General features: G+C 40.4%; 1 protein-coding gene across 2 annotated transcripts; it reads right to left on the bottom strand.

Annotated features, from left to right (window-relative positions):
* Window positions 1-722: 722 nt before the first annotated feature.
* Window positions 723-16,132, bottom strand: LOC147219218 (phospholipid phosphatase 3-like). Of its 2 annotated transcripts, none has more exons than XM_086172386.1 (6): window positions 15,841-16,132; window positions 10,003-10,157; window positions 4,750-5,030; window positions 4,042-4,099; window positions 3,765-3,941; window positions 723-2,976 (listed from the first exon to the last, which is right to left on the bottom strand). In XM_086172386.1, exons 1-6 carry the CDS (start codon window positions 15,977-15,979, stop codon window positions 2,848-2,850), a joined length of 939 nt encoding a protein of 312 aa, XP_086028512.1. In that variant the 5' UTR covers window positions 15,980-16,132; the 3' UTR covers window positions 723-2,847. The 2 variants fall into 2 exon arrangements, with proteins under 2 accessions (XP_086028512.1, XP_086028511.1); XM_086172385.1 differs by lacking the exon at window positions 10,003-10,157 and adding an exon at window positions 8,774-8,931 and having other exon boundaries at window positions 1,118-2,976.
* Window positions 16,133-16,235: the final 103 nt, after the last annotated feature.

The following is a 16,235-nucleotide window of genomic DNA, read 5'->3' as shown; positions in this document are numbered from 1 at the left end:
TGCAGCTCAAAAGTCATGGATTTGGTTATATTTTTTTTTTAACTGACTGAAAGACCAAAGTTAATTTTATTCTTAAGGACAACAACAGCATGACTAAAATCCCCCTGAAACAGTAGGACACACGCTCTAGGGTGTGGTCTTCCGCACAATTAAAATGCTGGAAACAGCAATAATAACCGTAGTCATAACAAAATCTTGCTCCAGTGGAACACCCCATCGTGAGGTCACCCTAACAAAACTCGTTTCGCAGCTTATCAAAACTAATCGAGTCTAATCTGCTTCTGAATACCGCGCCTGATCCACGGTGAAATCAATCAGCTTAGGATATCATGTGAGCGAGCCGGCTGCAAAACCCCGCTCGTGATGCACCGGCGCGCGCACATACACACCCCAGTGATTTTTACAAACATTGGTACAACCGCTCTCAAAAGGAAAATCATATTTCTCATAAGCAGCCTCATATGTGACCGTAATTTGCCATTCTGGCATAGCTGGTATGTGGAGTCTATATTATTCCAGGGGGCCATTGGGGAGAGGGGTTACAGCCTGGAATGTACACTATTTCCCCACAGGAAGCCGAGCATGGAAGTCTACCATCGCTCCACGCCCAGATCTCTCCATCGCAAGCTAACTTGGCTGGCCGCTGAATTAAAGCACAAAAGCCCCAAGACACTGTCGGTCAGTAAAGGTGTAAACAACAAGGGTAACATCACAACACGCTCTTCTTGATCTTTTATTAAAAGATGTTTTGTCTTCCTCGTATAGTTTTATTGTACAAAATTTCACATGGAATTACAAAAATACTGAAAGGCAATTTTTTTTTTTTTTTTTTTCCCCCCCAATACTGAAGCTATCCGCTTCGAGAGCTTAGGTCTTCAAAAAGTACATATTCACAAGTTGTCAACTTTACTGGGTGACGTTCGCTCAGCTGTGCTTCTTTGAGCAGCAACATTTACACAGGTCTCGACGCAAAGTCGTAGTGGGCGTTTCATCAAAAAGACACACATACACAAATATATACTGTATAATACACTGCTGTACAAAATGTGGTAGCTTACATAACTTTCCGACGCTGTGTGTAACAATGAAAAACTAGTTGCTCTATAAGTGACATATCTTTTTTTTTTTCTTTTTTATTTACTTAAAATGACTGGGTCATATGAGAAAAAACCTGGATATTCAAAGGTCCTTTGATATCGATATATATGTCACGATATCTGTTTAGGTATGAAAAAAATACGGGCTTGGCATTCACATCAATGTAAATGCTCTGTTTCTCAGGCATTTCAAACATTGAATGATCTTTTTAAAAACACAAATTCTAGTTGTGGATAATAACTCTGGTATTAAAAATTGAAATACACAAAAAGGGTACTCAGTAAGGCAAGTAAGCCCAATTGAAATAATGCTCAGTGGTTTTAAATATTCATTATAACATCATTAATAACCAGAACGCCACGCAGCAATGTTTGTGTCATGATCACCTTCACAATCCAATGTAAATAGTTTTGTTTTCCTCCTATGATATGTTGTTTGTTGTTGCCAAACAATCACCGCACAAGTTCTTGTGAGAGTTTGCTGGAGTCAGATTTAAAATGCGCCATAAATTCTATTTTTAACACCACTTTTGTTACACTGTGCTTTGGTACTGAAAAGCTACGGCGACAGGAACATCGACCGCTCAGGAGAATCCCTGTCTTGCTGAAATGTATATAAAAGCCTGTGTGAAACGCAGTATATCACAGGATTTCTCGGTGATGTGAATCATCACTGGGATTAGTAACAGTAAAGTACATTTATTGCATATGATGCTTGTTTTCCACAGTGTTCCATCTTGAGTTACGTGTGTCTGTTGGAACAGGTGTCCCTCCTCTGGCTGGAGCGAGAGGCACACATGTAGGCTATAAACACCGAAAAATATATAGACAAGACATTAACTGGCGCGCTCACAGTGAAGTATGCACACACACACACACACACTGGGGAACACACCCATCATGCACACACTCTGCACTAACACTTGTGAGCGCCTGTCTGGTACATATAACAGACAGTCGTTTCATTAAATGGCTCAGTGGGGGCTCGTCCCAGCCAGCAGAAGGAGGCCCACATCCAACTCATATGCCCTCATTTTTCTTTCCCCCTACTGTAACTCACGTGCACCTTCTAAGGAGCACGACGGTATGGACATTGTTAAAGGCTTACAAAGCTTTACAAAAGCTTCACTTCAGGTCATTCAAGTGGTGATGAACAGTACTGGGCTTAGCTAAAATAGTGCTGTAAAAAAAAAAAAAAAATAAAAAAATCACAGAATACAACAAAATACACGAGTTTGACATAAACCTACAAAAAACATCCTTCCAGATATTGAGGAATTTGTTGTTTTTTGTCTTTTTGTTCATTTTTTTTTTTTTGTATCAGTCACACAGTGAATGAGTGGCAGGAATTTTGCTCCCAGGCTGGATGCAGCTGCCATTTGTCAGTGTATGATGTCAGACTTTTCGCCTTAACAACAGGGCAGCCTTCAAGGTAGATCTCTCAGAGGAAAGAAAATGATCCCCGGAAATAAGGAGAATGATTTATCCTCTCTCTTCTTCTTCTTCTTCTTCTTCTGGAATGTCCAGTGAGAACCAAAGAGAAAGCTGGAAATTGCAAATTTCTTTTGGGAACGCAACAGAAGCGTTTCCCGTAGCCCCGTCCTTGTCCGATGAGATGTTTAAAAAGCCGTGTTTGTCTGAGTCATCCTGTTTGTCTGAGTTTATCTGATCCAGTCTTAGCCAGTGACTGAAGTAGTAATTTTAGATGGCACAGGTCAGGGTTGTGTGCAGTCCAGTTTGCAAATCCTCTCTATGCCATGATCAGGTGATTGCTCCTCTCTCGGATGTCCGCTGGAGGAACAAGTTCCTTTTTAACCGGGGTTTGCGATAAGGTGGAACGTCTGCATCTCGGCTTGAACAAGTCTGATACAAAGAAGACCTGTAGAGGAGAGAGAATAAATTCAGACCCGAGTTGGAAATTGTCAACTAAGCAACAAATAGTATTCGATTCATAAGACAATTATTGGTATATTTTGCTGAAAGCATTATGTACACTGACAGAGATCTTCAAATCGAGACGGTTGAAGCTATCTGCTCTGCTATAAGTTGGAGATATATACACTGTATCAGTCTTATGATTCTATCAATGCAACATTAGATGAAAACACTCACTGGATTAGAAAATCTGAAAAAAATGGCTACAAATACACAAAAAGATCCTAAATGGTATCCTCAGTAAATTCAAAAACAAAATACTTTGAGGTTCATTCATGTCTATAATTAAAACACAAATATAGCATCAATATCTGATCATACAGCATTAGGCAGAGAAGTATTCCAGACAAGACTTAAAGGTTGAAATTATTTTCCCGGTCTAGACATTATTCAAGTCTCATATTTTCTCCTTCCCATTTTGACTGTGAAGAATCTCTGCATGTATTAAGGAACAGGTCAGGTTACTTGCACACTCTTTTCTATTGTAACCTGGTGAATGTCCAAGAATTCGTGCAATGGAAACACACTACGATGTCTGATTTTCTCAGTCGCGCACTTCTGAAATCTGCTTTTCATTTTAAATAGAAAAAAAAAAAGAAATATCAATCATTCCCACTTGAGCACTGTGACAGAACATAATGACAAATAAAGGGTAGCTATTAATCATGTTTAATATCGCCACCTTAAGAGCTGTTAGGGGTCATTTGAATTCGTAATACTGAGTGTACTTACTATGCAATAGGCCACCAGGGCTCCCTGAATAAAACCTGCCAGGACATCAGTGGGGTGATGCTTGTGATCGGAGACGCGGGACAAGCCGGTGTAGAAAGACATCATGATGAGGGTGAACTGGGTCAAGGGGCGAAGCAGACGGGCTCCGTGCCAAGTAAAACGAGACTGCAGGTAGAACTGTGCGAAATATCGGAAGGTTGCTATAGTGAGTAATAATTCGGGACAGTATGTGCATTCATTAAAAAAAAAAAAGAAAAAAGAAAATAAAGTAGCTTACCACCAGGTATAGCATGGTGTACATGGAGAAGGAAGCATGTCCAGAGAAAAAGGACTTTCTGAATGAAAGAGGACAATTGTACCACAGGTTAGTGCATGGATGGGAAATTATTTTGGCTGGCGGGCCACATTTTTTTTTATAATTTTTATGCACGGCCAACTAGGTAGCATGTAAATTGAACAAAATGAAAATTTGAAATTTTTTGGCATTTTATTTCAATATTAAAATCATTGATGATCATGTGAATGTACCAAAATTATTTTGTATGTAATCATCCACACAAAATTAAACAAAAGGAAAAAATAAGGAGTGTCTAAATTCAATATTGATTGAAGATACTCCTTAAAATATTCAAAGAAAATAGTTTGGTGGGCCGAATAAAAAAGCAAAACGGGCCAGATGTGGCCCGCGGGCCGCAAAATGCCCAGGTCTGGGTCAGAATAAACGGACATTGACACTCATCTTTAGCACAAATGAACAAATATTACATTTTTACAGCAACATGAATTGAAGCTAAAATCAAGCGAGAGTTCATATTTTTGAAAACTTTGAATGCTCTCGGAACTGGAATGTGAGAACCAGAACATTCAAAAGCTCCGTTTGAGACATTGAGTCTTCAGTGATGAATGAACCGTTGGTTTATTAAAAATTCGACACCTCCAGAGATACTTGAACTGACAAAGAAATGGGCTCCGCTATTTTTCTTACCTTGCCTCCTGAACTTTGCTCTCTGGCCCCTGACACTGGTAGTCGGTGATGTAGCCCAAGGAGCAGTTGATAGTGGTGAAGTCCGGTTTGCAAACATCGAGGAAATGGGGGCGCATGCGCCCCACAGACACTTTGGCAATGTCAGTGAAGGATTGACTGATTGCACAGCCAAAGACGAACACGCCCACTTGCTTGTAGAAGGCTGAAATGTAAGGATTCCCCACAAAAGACTTGGATCCTTCATTTAGGAAGTAGATCCTGTAGCTCTCGCCAATGATGATCTGAAGGGACAGGATGAGTGAAAATGTTAGCAACGTGTGCGACACAGTCCCAACGTCCACCCTTTAACCTAAACACAGCGTTGTCATTCTTTCATAGAAGGCATGTGAGGACAACTTCGAAATCTAGTTATCTTGAGCCCGAGCGCTACTAACATCAGCCAATTTTATTAGCTGACTTTAACAGATAAAGTGCTATCGAGGTGTAAGCTGGGCAAAAACTTTCAAGATCAATTTGCCGATATATTAACAATCAGGTAATCCGGCATTATTGATTTTCCTAAGAGTGTCCCGACAACATTTAGAGACTACCAACATATTAATGAAGGCAGACATGACGGAATGGCTAGAAAAACACTAAAAGAGACATTTTGCATGAGCTACTGAATTTGACATTGTAAATATATTTTGATAACACTTACTAAAGATAAAAATACTATCAGCTGATGTGTCGATAATAACATTTTGTACAAATAAATAACTGTTGATTTACAAAAGAAGACGATGTGAGTACTGAAATGCTCACTCTAACTTTAGTAAAGTATGGAAAGTATGCTAATAATCTCAACATCCATATCCCTGTTTGACAGCATGAAATGCCTATTAACCTTTTATATTTTCCGTTCTGACATTAGCTTTCAACACATCGTTAAGATGTTGTAAACTGAATGTCCCTTGGTCATTTCCTGACGCAAAACTGAAGCACTCTGTGTTTCAAGATGTTCACAACGTGTTTCAAGTTCTTTTGAAGGCTTATTTGAAGTGTGCCGGGTATAAACAAAACAGTGAAGGTGGACACGTGGAACCGCGGGCTGTGGAGGACTCAGAGGCTCGCAGTGGAGCATAATAGTGATATATGTCTGAAATAACATTTTTCAGGGTCAAGATGTTATTGTGAAAACTAAAAGAAGTGGCAGTGATTTCAGCTGAAGTGGTTTTAAAAGGGCTACTTTATGGTTGTATGTGTTTACCTGAGCCGTTCTACATCTGGGAGAAAACACTGGGGCGACGTGGGAGGTGAAGCAAACTGTCTGACATGTATAGTTTTCTGTAAGTGTGTAAATAAACCGCAGTCTAAAACCGACGATGGACGTGTTACGCGCACTTCAAGGGAGGCGGATGGCTCTAACTCACACCAGCTGTTCGGACTCAGAAATGCTCTCCCAGCCCCCTCGTCTAGCGCTATCTTCCAGCAGCTCAATAATGACAGTGTAGACTTCGAGGGGGAGGTTGTTGGGAAAAGAATTGATGGAGGGCTGACCGAGAGGAACGAGCGAGAGAGCGATAAGGAGTAAAACTGACAAGAAACTCATGGAGAGGAATAGAAAGGAAAGGTGAGAGTAGAAATGAAGAGTGGAGTGGGAGAAGGGAAGCTGCGGTGAGGAGGAGGGGAGGCTCTGCTGGTTTTAATCAGCAGAAATGCTGAGCTAGGCAACGTATCTGATTTTCGTGGCCAGACTCCACCAGGCGTACGTCGGGGGCACGTTTGTTTTTCACCGTGCCGGCTGTCTCCCTGAACCGGCTCCGATTTCACTCGGGATGTCTGGCTGTTTTCATGTTAGTATCTCGGTTTCATCAGACATTCTTGCGAGGGGTGCAGATATAAGTCTCATTCTGGGAAACACTCTCTGCTGAGGGATAGCCCGAAAGGAGATTTAACAAGCTGATAAAGTGGGTTGTTTCCACCATCCAGACCTTTAGAGCCCGCTCGATACGGCCCAGCTGCTTTCATGGGAAAGAGGGACGGAAGAAAACACATCTGGTTCGCCTCGTGTGAAAGATTTAACGCTGTAAATGAATAAATGAATCGGCATAATCGGATGTGTAGCTGTTACTCAAAAACCTCAAAGATAATCACCGGGTCAAGATGCTGTCTTGTGGCTTATGTCAATGGTCTCATACTTCTGAAGCGACAGCTCTGTGTTTTTCTTTCTTCTCTAAAACATCTGCATAAATTATAAAGGATGTGGCCTCTTGTGGCCTCTTCTCTATGCAGTGGGAAATGAAGCAACAAATGACTGAGTGTTGGTGTGTTCTGGTTCACAGAACACAAAGCTTGGCCAGAGTATACTTGGTGAGAGATGGATTGTAAAGTCACGATTTCGCCAGGGGAAAATAAGATGTCTGGCAAAGTCTTCTTGTTTTGGGTATTCACCACAATTCCACCCCACGAATTGCAGTATTTAACTGAACAACCATTGCGTCAACCATAATTACACAGGCCCAGAACTCGCTCTCACCATGAAAACCCCTATGGCCTCAGTCCTGTATAGTAGTCTGCTCTCACCACTGGCTCTTCCTGCAGCCTACTACAGTGTGTGTTTGCCAGGTGACAACAGCCCACACGGTCTCGGTGCTAAAATTCCAAATGATTTATCCCAGAAAAATGACAAACGTGCCAGCTGGGGGCACTAATCTGCTTTTGGTGATTTTAAAACTGACCTTTAAGTGGGCGCTAAGGTGCAGGGATGAAAATTGTTGAATCTGAATTAACAAGACTATTAATTCAAATGAGACAATCGCCACACTGGTGATTTGGACTTTTTTCTGCTTATTTGACTGCCTATTCACTATATTATTTGTTGTTATGATACTCTTAAAACTTTTTTTTTCGTCTAACCTTATACTCTGTGTCCTCTTCTGCAACTCTTGGGCAAATGGGGGATGATTGGGAGTTATAAATAAGTTTAGACGTTCAACAAGCACATTAATGAGATAGCTTGAAGCAGGTAGAGAACTATCAATGTGCTCGTTGAGACATATCTTGAGACAAGGAAAAGACGAGACGTATCAAAAATGATTTTGGATTCCTGTTGTATAGACTCAAGTTTGGATGGACAAATTCAAATTCTAAATGGCCTCCTTTTTAATGATGTTGCAGCTTTTGCGTTCACTGCTAGAGAACTGCAAGTGCTTTCAGTGTAACTTAAGGAGACGTGAATCTCGCTCCCGACACGTAAGATCAGCTGTACTAGAAGGTCAACCACACAAAAGTCCTGCAGGCCTCCCCCTTGATGGCTTGAGTTCAAAGAATATAGTGAGCTATCAGGCCGAAGTTGGGATTATTTCTTTGGATAGCCATGAAAAGAAATAAAGGATGAAATCCCGCTCTTCATTGCAGGTATCTGAGAAAGAATCAATGACGTGAAAGGCGGTGATCTCAGATGTAATTGTGGAAGTCAATGCCTCTGACAAGACTGGATGTTGTATTAAGCTGTAACATCTGGTGAGTGGGGAAAAAAGAAGATTTTAATTAAAAAAAGAGGGCAAAGGGTGATAACTGCTGTGTAGATTACCAGTGTTTTCTCCCAGGTGACAGAGCAAGCAACTAAACACCGTACTTGTTCAAGTGCCTTAATCGACCGAGTCATCTCAGGCCCTTAAGAGAAAACCTTAAAGCCATGTTGTTGACGGGATGTTATCTTGAATATGCTGGAGCCAAACACAAGGGCTGATTACACAGGTAGATAATATCAGTTTACACAACACCGAGGAGCCTGTCAGATAAAGTCTTCTGATGGAATCTGTACCTATCTTTCCCTCCAGTCAATCCACTTGGAATATAAGTGGTCAGTCTTGGAAGAGAAATCTGTGCATTTTATTTATTGTTAAAAGGGTCTCACTGCATACAAATGACTTTCTCGGAAATAGGCTAGAATGCAGCAGGTGGAGGTGGGTGCTGCTAGTAGCGGTGAAGGCTGCTGAAAGAAACGGCCGTGGTGACATTAGTGAGTGAGGTGACTTACAGACAGGATGGTGATAAGAATGCCAGCAGCGCTAAGCACACCATCGCTAATGGTGTCTCCATTTTTGGCTGGATACTTGATGGACTCATCGTCGCAGTAAAACCCTCTACGGTAAGGCTGAACAGCGCTGGTCTCAATGACCAAGAAAGGCAGGCCAGCTAGTGAGAAGAGGCAGTGAGTGTTACAGAGAAGGAAAGGGGGTGGGGGTGGGTGAGGGAGAGAGATGAAGGCGTGGGGTTAATGATATGCACATTACGGAGGTCACGGGTACAAGCGAGAGCCAACAAGGAAACATCTGGGACTGACTCAGTTCATTTTGTGGCCGTCAGCTGAGGACAATTATGAATTAGTGTGGCTCTCGAGCACGTCTTAGGCATACTAACAGACTAAACCTGTTGTTTTTCACGTCAGCCTATTAATTTCTAATCGTGTATGCTTTAACATGTTGCATGCCATTTTCCAAGCCTTTTGAGTGCATGTTCAGACTGTTTTTCTTGTTTTCAAGCAAACATTACTTTCCAGGGAGTGTTTCGTGTCATTTGGAGGATAAAATGGTAAATGAACAGACTACAGCGTCCTAAAAGCTGGCTTTGTTCATGTTTCACAGGGCTAAGCAGCTAGTTATTCACAAATCGTATTTGAAGAATCATAAATTTGAACTTGAGAAAGTATTTTGGTTACCTCTGGCTTCAAGATATTTTGGCACTTTCTTTGATTTTTTTTTTGGGGGGGGGGGTTATTGGTCATTGAACACTTTTGTTGATTCCTTTTTATTTTAATAATGTTGCTAGCAATATCAGTCTAATTTTCAATAATATTTGAAGACTAAGCAAATTCGAATTTTCATCTGACCAAGCTTTTAGCCTTACAAAGAGTTAAGACAGAGAAGGCTTATATTTAAGAGCCTTCAAGGTCAGGAAGTCTTTGGTATTTTATTTGATATATTGCTTAGCCCATCTGGTATGGAAATTAGATAAATGGTGAGCAATGGCTGCCTACCGGGTTGGAAATCAGTCTGAACGCTTTTGATGTTGTGCTTTGGAAAATGGTTGGCAATGTTGTATATTATACATAATTTACAGTTAATGAGGTGCATCATGTGAAGGCATTGAGCATAATTCCTTCTTTTTTTTTTTTTTTTTTTTTTGCAAGATGAACCAACTTTAAGATGTACTGAGTGTCCCAGTGCTTGCTTTGCTGTTTTCTTGCTGCACCACAACAGAACTTACTGAGACCACGGGCACAGTGACTCCCACTGCTGTGAGCACAGTGGTGGACACTGTGCTGCTCTTATAGGGAAGGCTGATGCTGTTGTCATTGCAGAAGAATCCTCTCTGGTAAGGCGGGAATGGTGATTTGTGCAAAAAAACCGCAACAAGAAACACTGGATGGTTGGACAGACAGCACATTGGACAGCAGACATCAGTAACAAACCAAAACAATCGTGAAAAAAAAATGGTAAAACAGTCGTACAAAACAGATAAAAGTCTCCTGACAGATATGTCTTTGAGTTATGGATCACATGGTTTTTTATAAACTGACATTTATGCTTCCCAAAAAGAAAATGAGGAAAACCAATAAAGTAAGTTGAAATAAATGCCAAAAAATCAAAAGATGTGTTTTCTTTGTGCTTCTCATCTGTACAGCTATCTCAAACAAGCTGAGCTAAAAGGGTTGAATGTGTCATGTTCTTCAGCAAAACTATTGCTTCTAAGTGACAGGGAAAAAAACCTCGACAATATCAGAGTCTTCCTCGCTGTGCCGCAGAGGCTTTCAACTGCACTTAAAAAGGCCCACTACGATGCCTGGGGGGTGTCTGCGTCTGAACAGTTTAGTGTCTTTTGCCATTTTAAGTGGCAAAAAGATCTTATTTATCTAGTGACAACAAACACAGAGTGGGTGTTAACGCAAATGCAAGCCAAAAAGAACAGCTCATTTTCCCCTTTTACCAAATGGAGGACTTTGAAATTGGAGTGAGGACTTTGTGCCCAAGAGAGGCCTCAAATAGCCGACAGACAGAATTTGGCAAACACTTTCAAAATCACTTCAAAGCAGTATTTAACTGATGCTAAGGCTTTCAAGTCACTCTTTGAATAATTCAGCTATCTGTCGATACGTAGAATAACAAAAATCAGCGGGCTCTCGCTCACACGCTCCCTTCCTCTCTGTCTGAGACGGCGGGGTGCAGAGGTCAGCGCGGAGAGCTGTTGACGGCAGCCGGGTGAGGAGGGGGCATGATTTCTCCAACCAAATGTCAACACACGCTTCAGTTTCTGAGCCCCAAACTTCCACACACAGCTGACTGGCCTTTGAAGGTCCAGCTGGGTTGAGCTCAGGTTACAGCGGGAGCTCTGCTGCATGATGGGAACTTCAGAATGTTGGCCTCCCCTCCATGCTCAGCAAGACTCACATTATTAATGTTTTTGTTCTCCTTCTTCACACAAATATCGGGGTGGAGCTACGATCGGCGCCGAAGCAGGTCTGGTGGGTTTTCAAGTTCTGTGACTGTGAAAATATACAGTATTTAAACTGCACTAAATCATGAACATCTGAATGCTCAGTTTGCTTTGCCTGGCCATGAACGCAACCGCACAGACATTACCAGACAGGGGTCTTATGGGCTGCCCAGACTATCGATAGAAATCACTTGGAATAAAAAAAGGGGGGGGGGGGGGGGGAGTGATGGATGCTTTTAACCCCGGCGTCCTGACCCCTGTAACCACGTTAAAAGGCCCAATACAAACCGCAAATCCAGAGATGGAACGGCAGAGTTTGAGAGAGTGAGACAGGGAGGTGGCAAACAACTTGATGGAATAAAGTGTAGCTGTCCAAAGCCTTTAAGGAAGCTGCGTAGGGTCAAGTGCTTCAAACATGACCGCAGTGAGACACTGTCAGGTCCAGTTTTCCAGACGTTCATCTGGGTTTTTTTTTTTCTCCCCTATGTTGGCTGCCTTCACTTAGTCCTCAAACCCGTTCCATCCGTCTAAACAGTGCAGCATCAGCATTGACTCTAAAGCAGCTTGGGATTTTCCCCTCCTGCCTTCTTCCCTTCCTGCTCTTAACAGCGTGCAGGGGTGAGTGAGAGGGGGAGAGTGTCCTCATCCAGCCAACAGCAACAACACCAGTCAGTGAGCATGGGTATGTCTTTTACATTAGCTCAACACCAATCTCAAGACCAAACAGAAACAAACCAAATATTTGAAGGATCTCAGTTGCTCATGTCAACATCAGGTGTCTTCTGGTCAAATTTGCCCCGTAGCTTAACAATCACCCGGGGACCCAAAGTGAGCTGAGCAAATATGATGCCGACTTCAGACGCCGTACCTCATCGAGATCAGTCGGAAAATTCACAATTAAGAGCTAGTGTCTGATGCGGTTCTTTTGGGCCTGTTCCATGCCCCCACAGTTAGTGGAAACTACTAGAATACACGAATAACCACCCTTGAGCTGGATTAAATCCACGCCATATTTTGTAGGTATTTGCCAAAACACCAAGTATAACTATTAAAATAAACAGACGCACATTTTTCCACTTGCAGGGATCTCTCACTGTCTGGCGAAAGAAATGTACACATGTCTGAGGGAGTTGTGGTATATACACAGATGCAGTTGTTTTTACTCACACAACTTGCTCCCTGTCTGTCTTGTACCCTGCAAAACATAGCACCACCGGGGAAGGTCTGCTTTATTTGCATCGAATCATTTTTGACTATATACACTTCTCTGGACTTTGTTTCTCCACCCAGGATGTATATGCCTTAAGAGAGAAAACTATGACGTCAACAGAGTATAAAACAGTTTTTGACAGTGATCATCATGTTTTCCATCGCCAGTCCAAAACAGAAATAGCAGAAATACAGAGGTAACCTGCTGACCTGGGTTGAGCTTTGTGAGAAAAAGAAATTTTGAGTCAAGAAACATTTCACCAGCATTTAAACAAGAAATAAGACCTAGAATGTCTGAGAATTGTTCCAATATCTAAATATTGATTTTGCTGTCACTGCACACTAATTCACATTTAAAGACATTTCTAAATTTTGTGTTGATTTATAGCCCTAGACTCTGTTCTATAATGTCTTGCCGATGTTTCTAAGATGACAAGTTGCTCATGTATTTCTTGTAGCTGAAGAAAGTAGCTGAATTTGAATGTTCAAAACAGAAATATGGTCAAATATATACACTTCCAAGAAAATGGTTCTTGTTTGAATACAGAGAGTAAAATTCAGTGGGGCAATTTCAGATATAACTAGAGAAAATGAACAGTTAGTCAATTTCGTAAAAATAGATATTACCCAGAAGTACTGCAGACTATTCATTTGCCAGCAAGTTTATACACCCCCATATGTCCTGTATATATAGAGGCAAAATCTAGCTACTTTTGAAGGTACAACTAAGAAAAAACAAAACAAAAAACAATCAGTAAGAATCTTCACATTTTAAAAAGCAAAAAGTATAATCTTTTTAAATGTCATCACAAATAACTGTAGATACATAAATATAGTTGCTAAATCATTTCAGTCAACTTGATGAGATCAAATGATGGCTGTCTAACTGGATAGTGTGTGGTTCACATGAAGGCAAAGTTAAACAGAATTAAAAAAAAAAGCAAAACAAAAAAAAAGTCAATACTATTAAGTCGCAATTACCACCACATTATCTATCATTTGTTTAAACCAACATTTTACGTCAAAAAAGAAACAAAAATTCCTTTATTTATCCCGGTTTCACAAACGTGGACAATCTAGTAGACCAATTAAGCACCCTTAACCTTTTGTGAGACACGTGCAGAACCACACAGACACATTTTACGATGAGTAACTGGAAAACATGAAAGGTTCAGCATACTATAAACTTTACCCCATCACATCACCTTAAAAGGTGCTCAAGCACAAAACTAAATAACAGCCTTCCCCTTTTTATCAGTGTTTACTGTCAGGATTCAGCTGTTATGTGCTGAAATCCTCCTCAGTTATCAGTACTGACGGCACGCAGGGACCAACAGTGACTGGAGATGCTCCACGTGCATGAAAGAGCAGCAGAGATATCCCTTTGGGTGCAGTGATACTAGAGCTGCAATCAGAGTGTGAGAATGGACGGCTGGTGATTACTGGTCCTAACCTTCCATTTCCTTCTTGCGGTTGCTCCCTTTAAACCACATCTCTCACCAGACAAAACACTGTTGGTTTGTTGACAAGCTTCTCTGTGGGAAGGTACACATAACATAGTGCAAATCATGAGGGGATTTACCTCCCTCACAGACAAAAAAAAAAATAGACTACACCCAAACACCGCCTCTCAATATCAGACTGTTTATAGTGTAGATCTTTCAAGGGATTGTTTTACCAACAGCTGAGCAGCTGGTGTCCCTGGTGCAATTGCAAGTTCTACTTCAGCTTCAGAACAGCCTGAATGGACATCTCACAGAACATAATTAACAGAATAAAAAATGCAGCTACAATCTGATGGTTTTAAAAAACAACAAAACTATATCAGCTGCACAAGCAAAAATCATTTCAAAATAAAATAAATATGTAAAATCAAAGATTATCTTGCCAATAGCAAGAAACTCCCAAGAGATCAGCATTCGATTTTAAGGAAAAATCTTTCACATTTATGGTGTGCAATAACATATTTGAAATATCATAATGTCAGATGAAATGAGAGGAATTTAAAATATGAGCTGTGTGCCCAACATAAGATATTTTCCTTTAGAGAATGAGAGTATGAATACAAAAAAAAAAGAATGAAATAAATCTAAATGTTTGGCCCTGAACCTACAACTGTTGAACATACACAAAAACAGAGATGCAGGTCTGACCTTTTCACCACTTGCCTTAATTATCCCACACCCACAAAGGTGTATACATATATATTACACCAGATGTTGGGATCAAAAGAAATTCCTTCTGCAGAGGAATTTGAGACATTCTGGAAAATATAACAAGGACTAAAAGCGGAGGTGCTGTTCAGGTGTGAGTGACCAAAGATATATATTCCCCTGGACCAGTATATTAAGTGGTTTCCCTTCTGCCAGCACATTTTTTGGCAGGAGGAAAAGATGTTCCACCAGCTACATTATTTAAAAGGTGGCTGGATGTAAGTCAAAAGTTTGAAACATCATTCACATACATATATACATATGAGTTAACAATAATGGAATATGACAAAATACCATTAGAAAACAAGCAGTGATAAATAATTACAAGATTAAATAGCTCACCTATCATGTAAACTTTTGATTGGTTTTGGCCAAATTTTCAGTTCAAATCTGAGTATTTTCTGGTTTCTTTGCTCATCTATGACAGTAAGTTTGAAAATATTTGGGTCAGGGATTTGAAGACATCACCTTGGGCTTTTTAGGACAAACTGAGGGACATATTCTAACATGTTCTGACACCATACAGACCAAATATTACATTTAAAAAGACAAAATACAAGAAATGTGAAACTTGCAGACTCAAACATGAACAGAGTACGTATTTACTATGCCCAACACACTCATATTAGCTATAGCTAATAGCTTAAATAATATAGCTTTAACGTAGCTAGCCTATGTTGAAGATATTGTCGCTATTGTTTTCATAACAAAGAAGAGCTGCTATTGAAATATACATACAAATATAGATGTATATATTTCTTCCATTTAAAGACATTTACTTGCGCTAGAATCTTTTTTAATAGGTAACATTAGATGGGTCGACTGTTAAAACAAAAAGTTTCAACGGTTGCTTTAAAGTTTTCGACAGGCGGTTTGAATGACGGTTTAAAAAAAAAATCTTACTTGTAAAATATTATGAACTGAAAATTGAAAAAAGAATACATGGCAAGGTGATGTAAATATGAATTATGTGACAGACAAAACACACCTGTAGATACGACTCCAAAGGAGTTATGGGCAATAAATTAAAAATCAATTGAATTGAACAGGTATCACAGGTAACCGGTGGTGAGCAATGTCAATTACAGAGAAACAGTCGTTGGCAGTCATGGGAATCTGTGAACGTTTCTTCGCAAGCATTGTTATTAAATCAGTTGTTAAATGAAAATGACAGAAAGCGGATTCTTACCTAAAAACAAGCAGAAAAGATCCACTCCCACCAGTAACTTCCGCCGGCTGTGGTCTTTACAGTTGTTGTTGTTCATTGAACTCCCGCCGTTCCTGGTCTCGGCTGCCATGGTCTTCTCATATATCAGACAGCGTTGCATTTAAAAACCCGTGTCGCGTTTCAAAAAATGAAAAAAATAAAATAAAATAAAAATACAAAAACTGGGGAGAAAAAGTTCAAAAACAAAACTTTGTTCAATATTCTCGTTTTATCCCCCCTACTTTCCGTTAGGGGTTTCTTTAAAAAAAAAAAAGTCCTGAGGAGGAGTAGTCATGCAAGTCCGTAGTACTTAAAACTTTTTTTTTGCTTTTTAAGAAACTGTGCAAAGTCACAAGTTCACGTCCCTTCTGACAATC

Source organism: Fistularia commersonii, chromosome 25, assembly GCF_037954325.1.
Source record: "Fistularia commersonii isolate RoL2024-O1a breed Wild chromosome 25, RoL_Fcom_v1.0, whole genome shotgun sequence".
In the NCBI taxonomy this organism is placed as follows: Eukaryota; Metazoa; Chordata; class Actinopteri; order Syngnathiformes; family Fistulariidae; genus Fistularia; species Fistularia commersonii.
The sequence above is the reverse complement of the archived record's forward strand: the minus strand, read 5'-3'. Positions and strand labels throughout refer to the sequence as shown.

Bases quoted from the DNA above. Each gene is read 5' to 3' on its own strand.
- LOC147219218 (XM_086172385.1), bottom strand. From the start codon at position 15,979: ATGCAACGCTGTCTGATATATGAGAAGACCATGGCAGCCGAGACCAGG. The intron at 8,932-15,840 runs GTAAGAATCCGC...TCTTCTCACTAG, and splicing joins TCTTTTCTGCTTGTTTTTAG to CTGGCCTGCCTTTCTTGGTC. The intron at 5,031-8,773 runs GTAAGTCACCTC...CTGTCCCTTCAG, and splicing joins TTCTTATCACCATCCTGTCT to ATCATCATTGGCGAGAGCTA.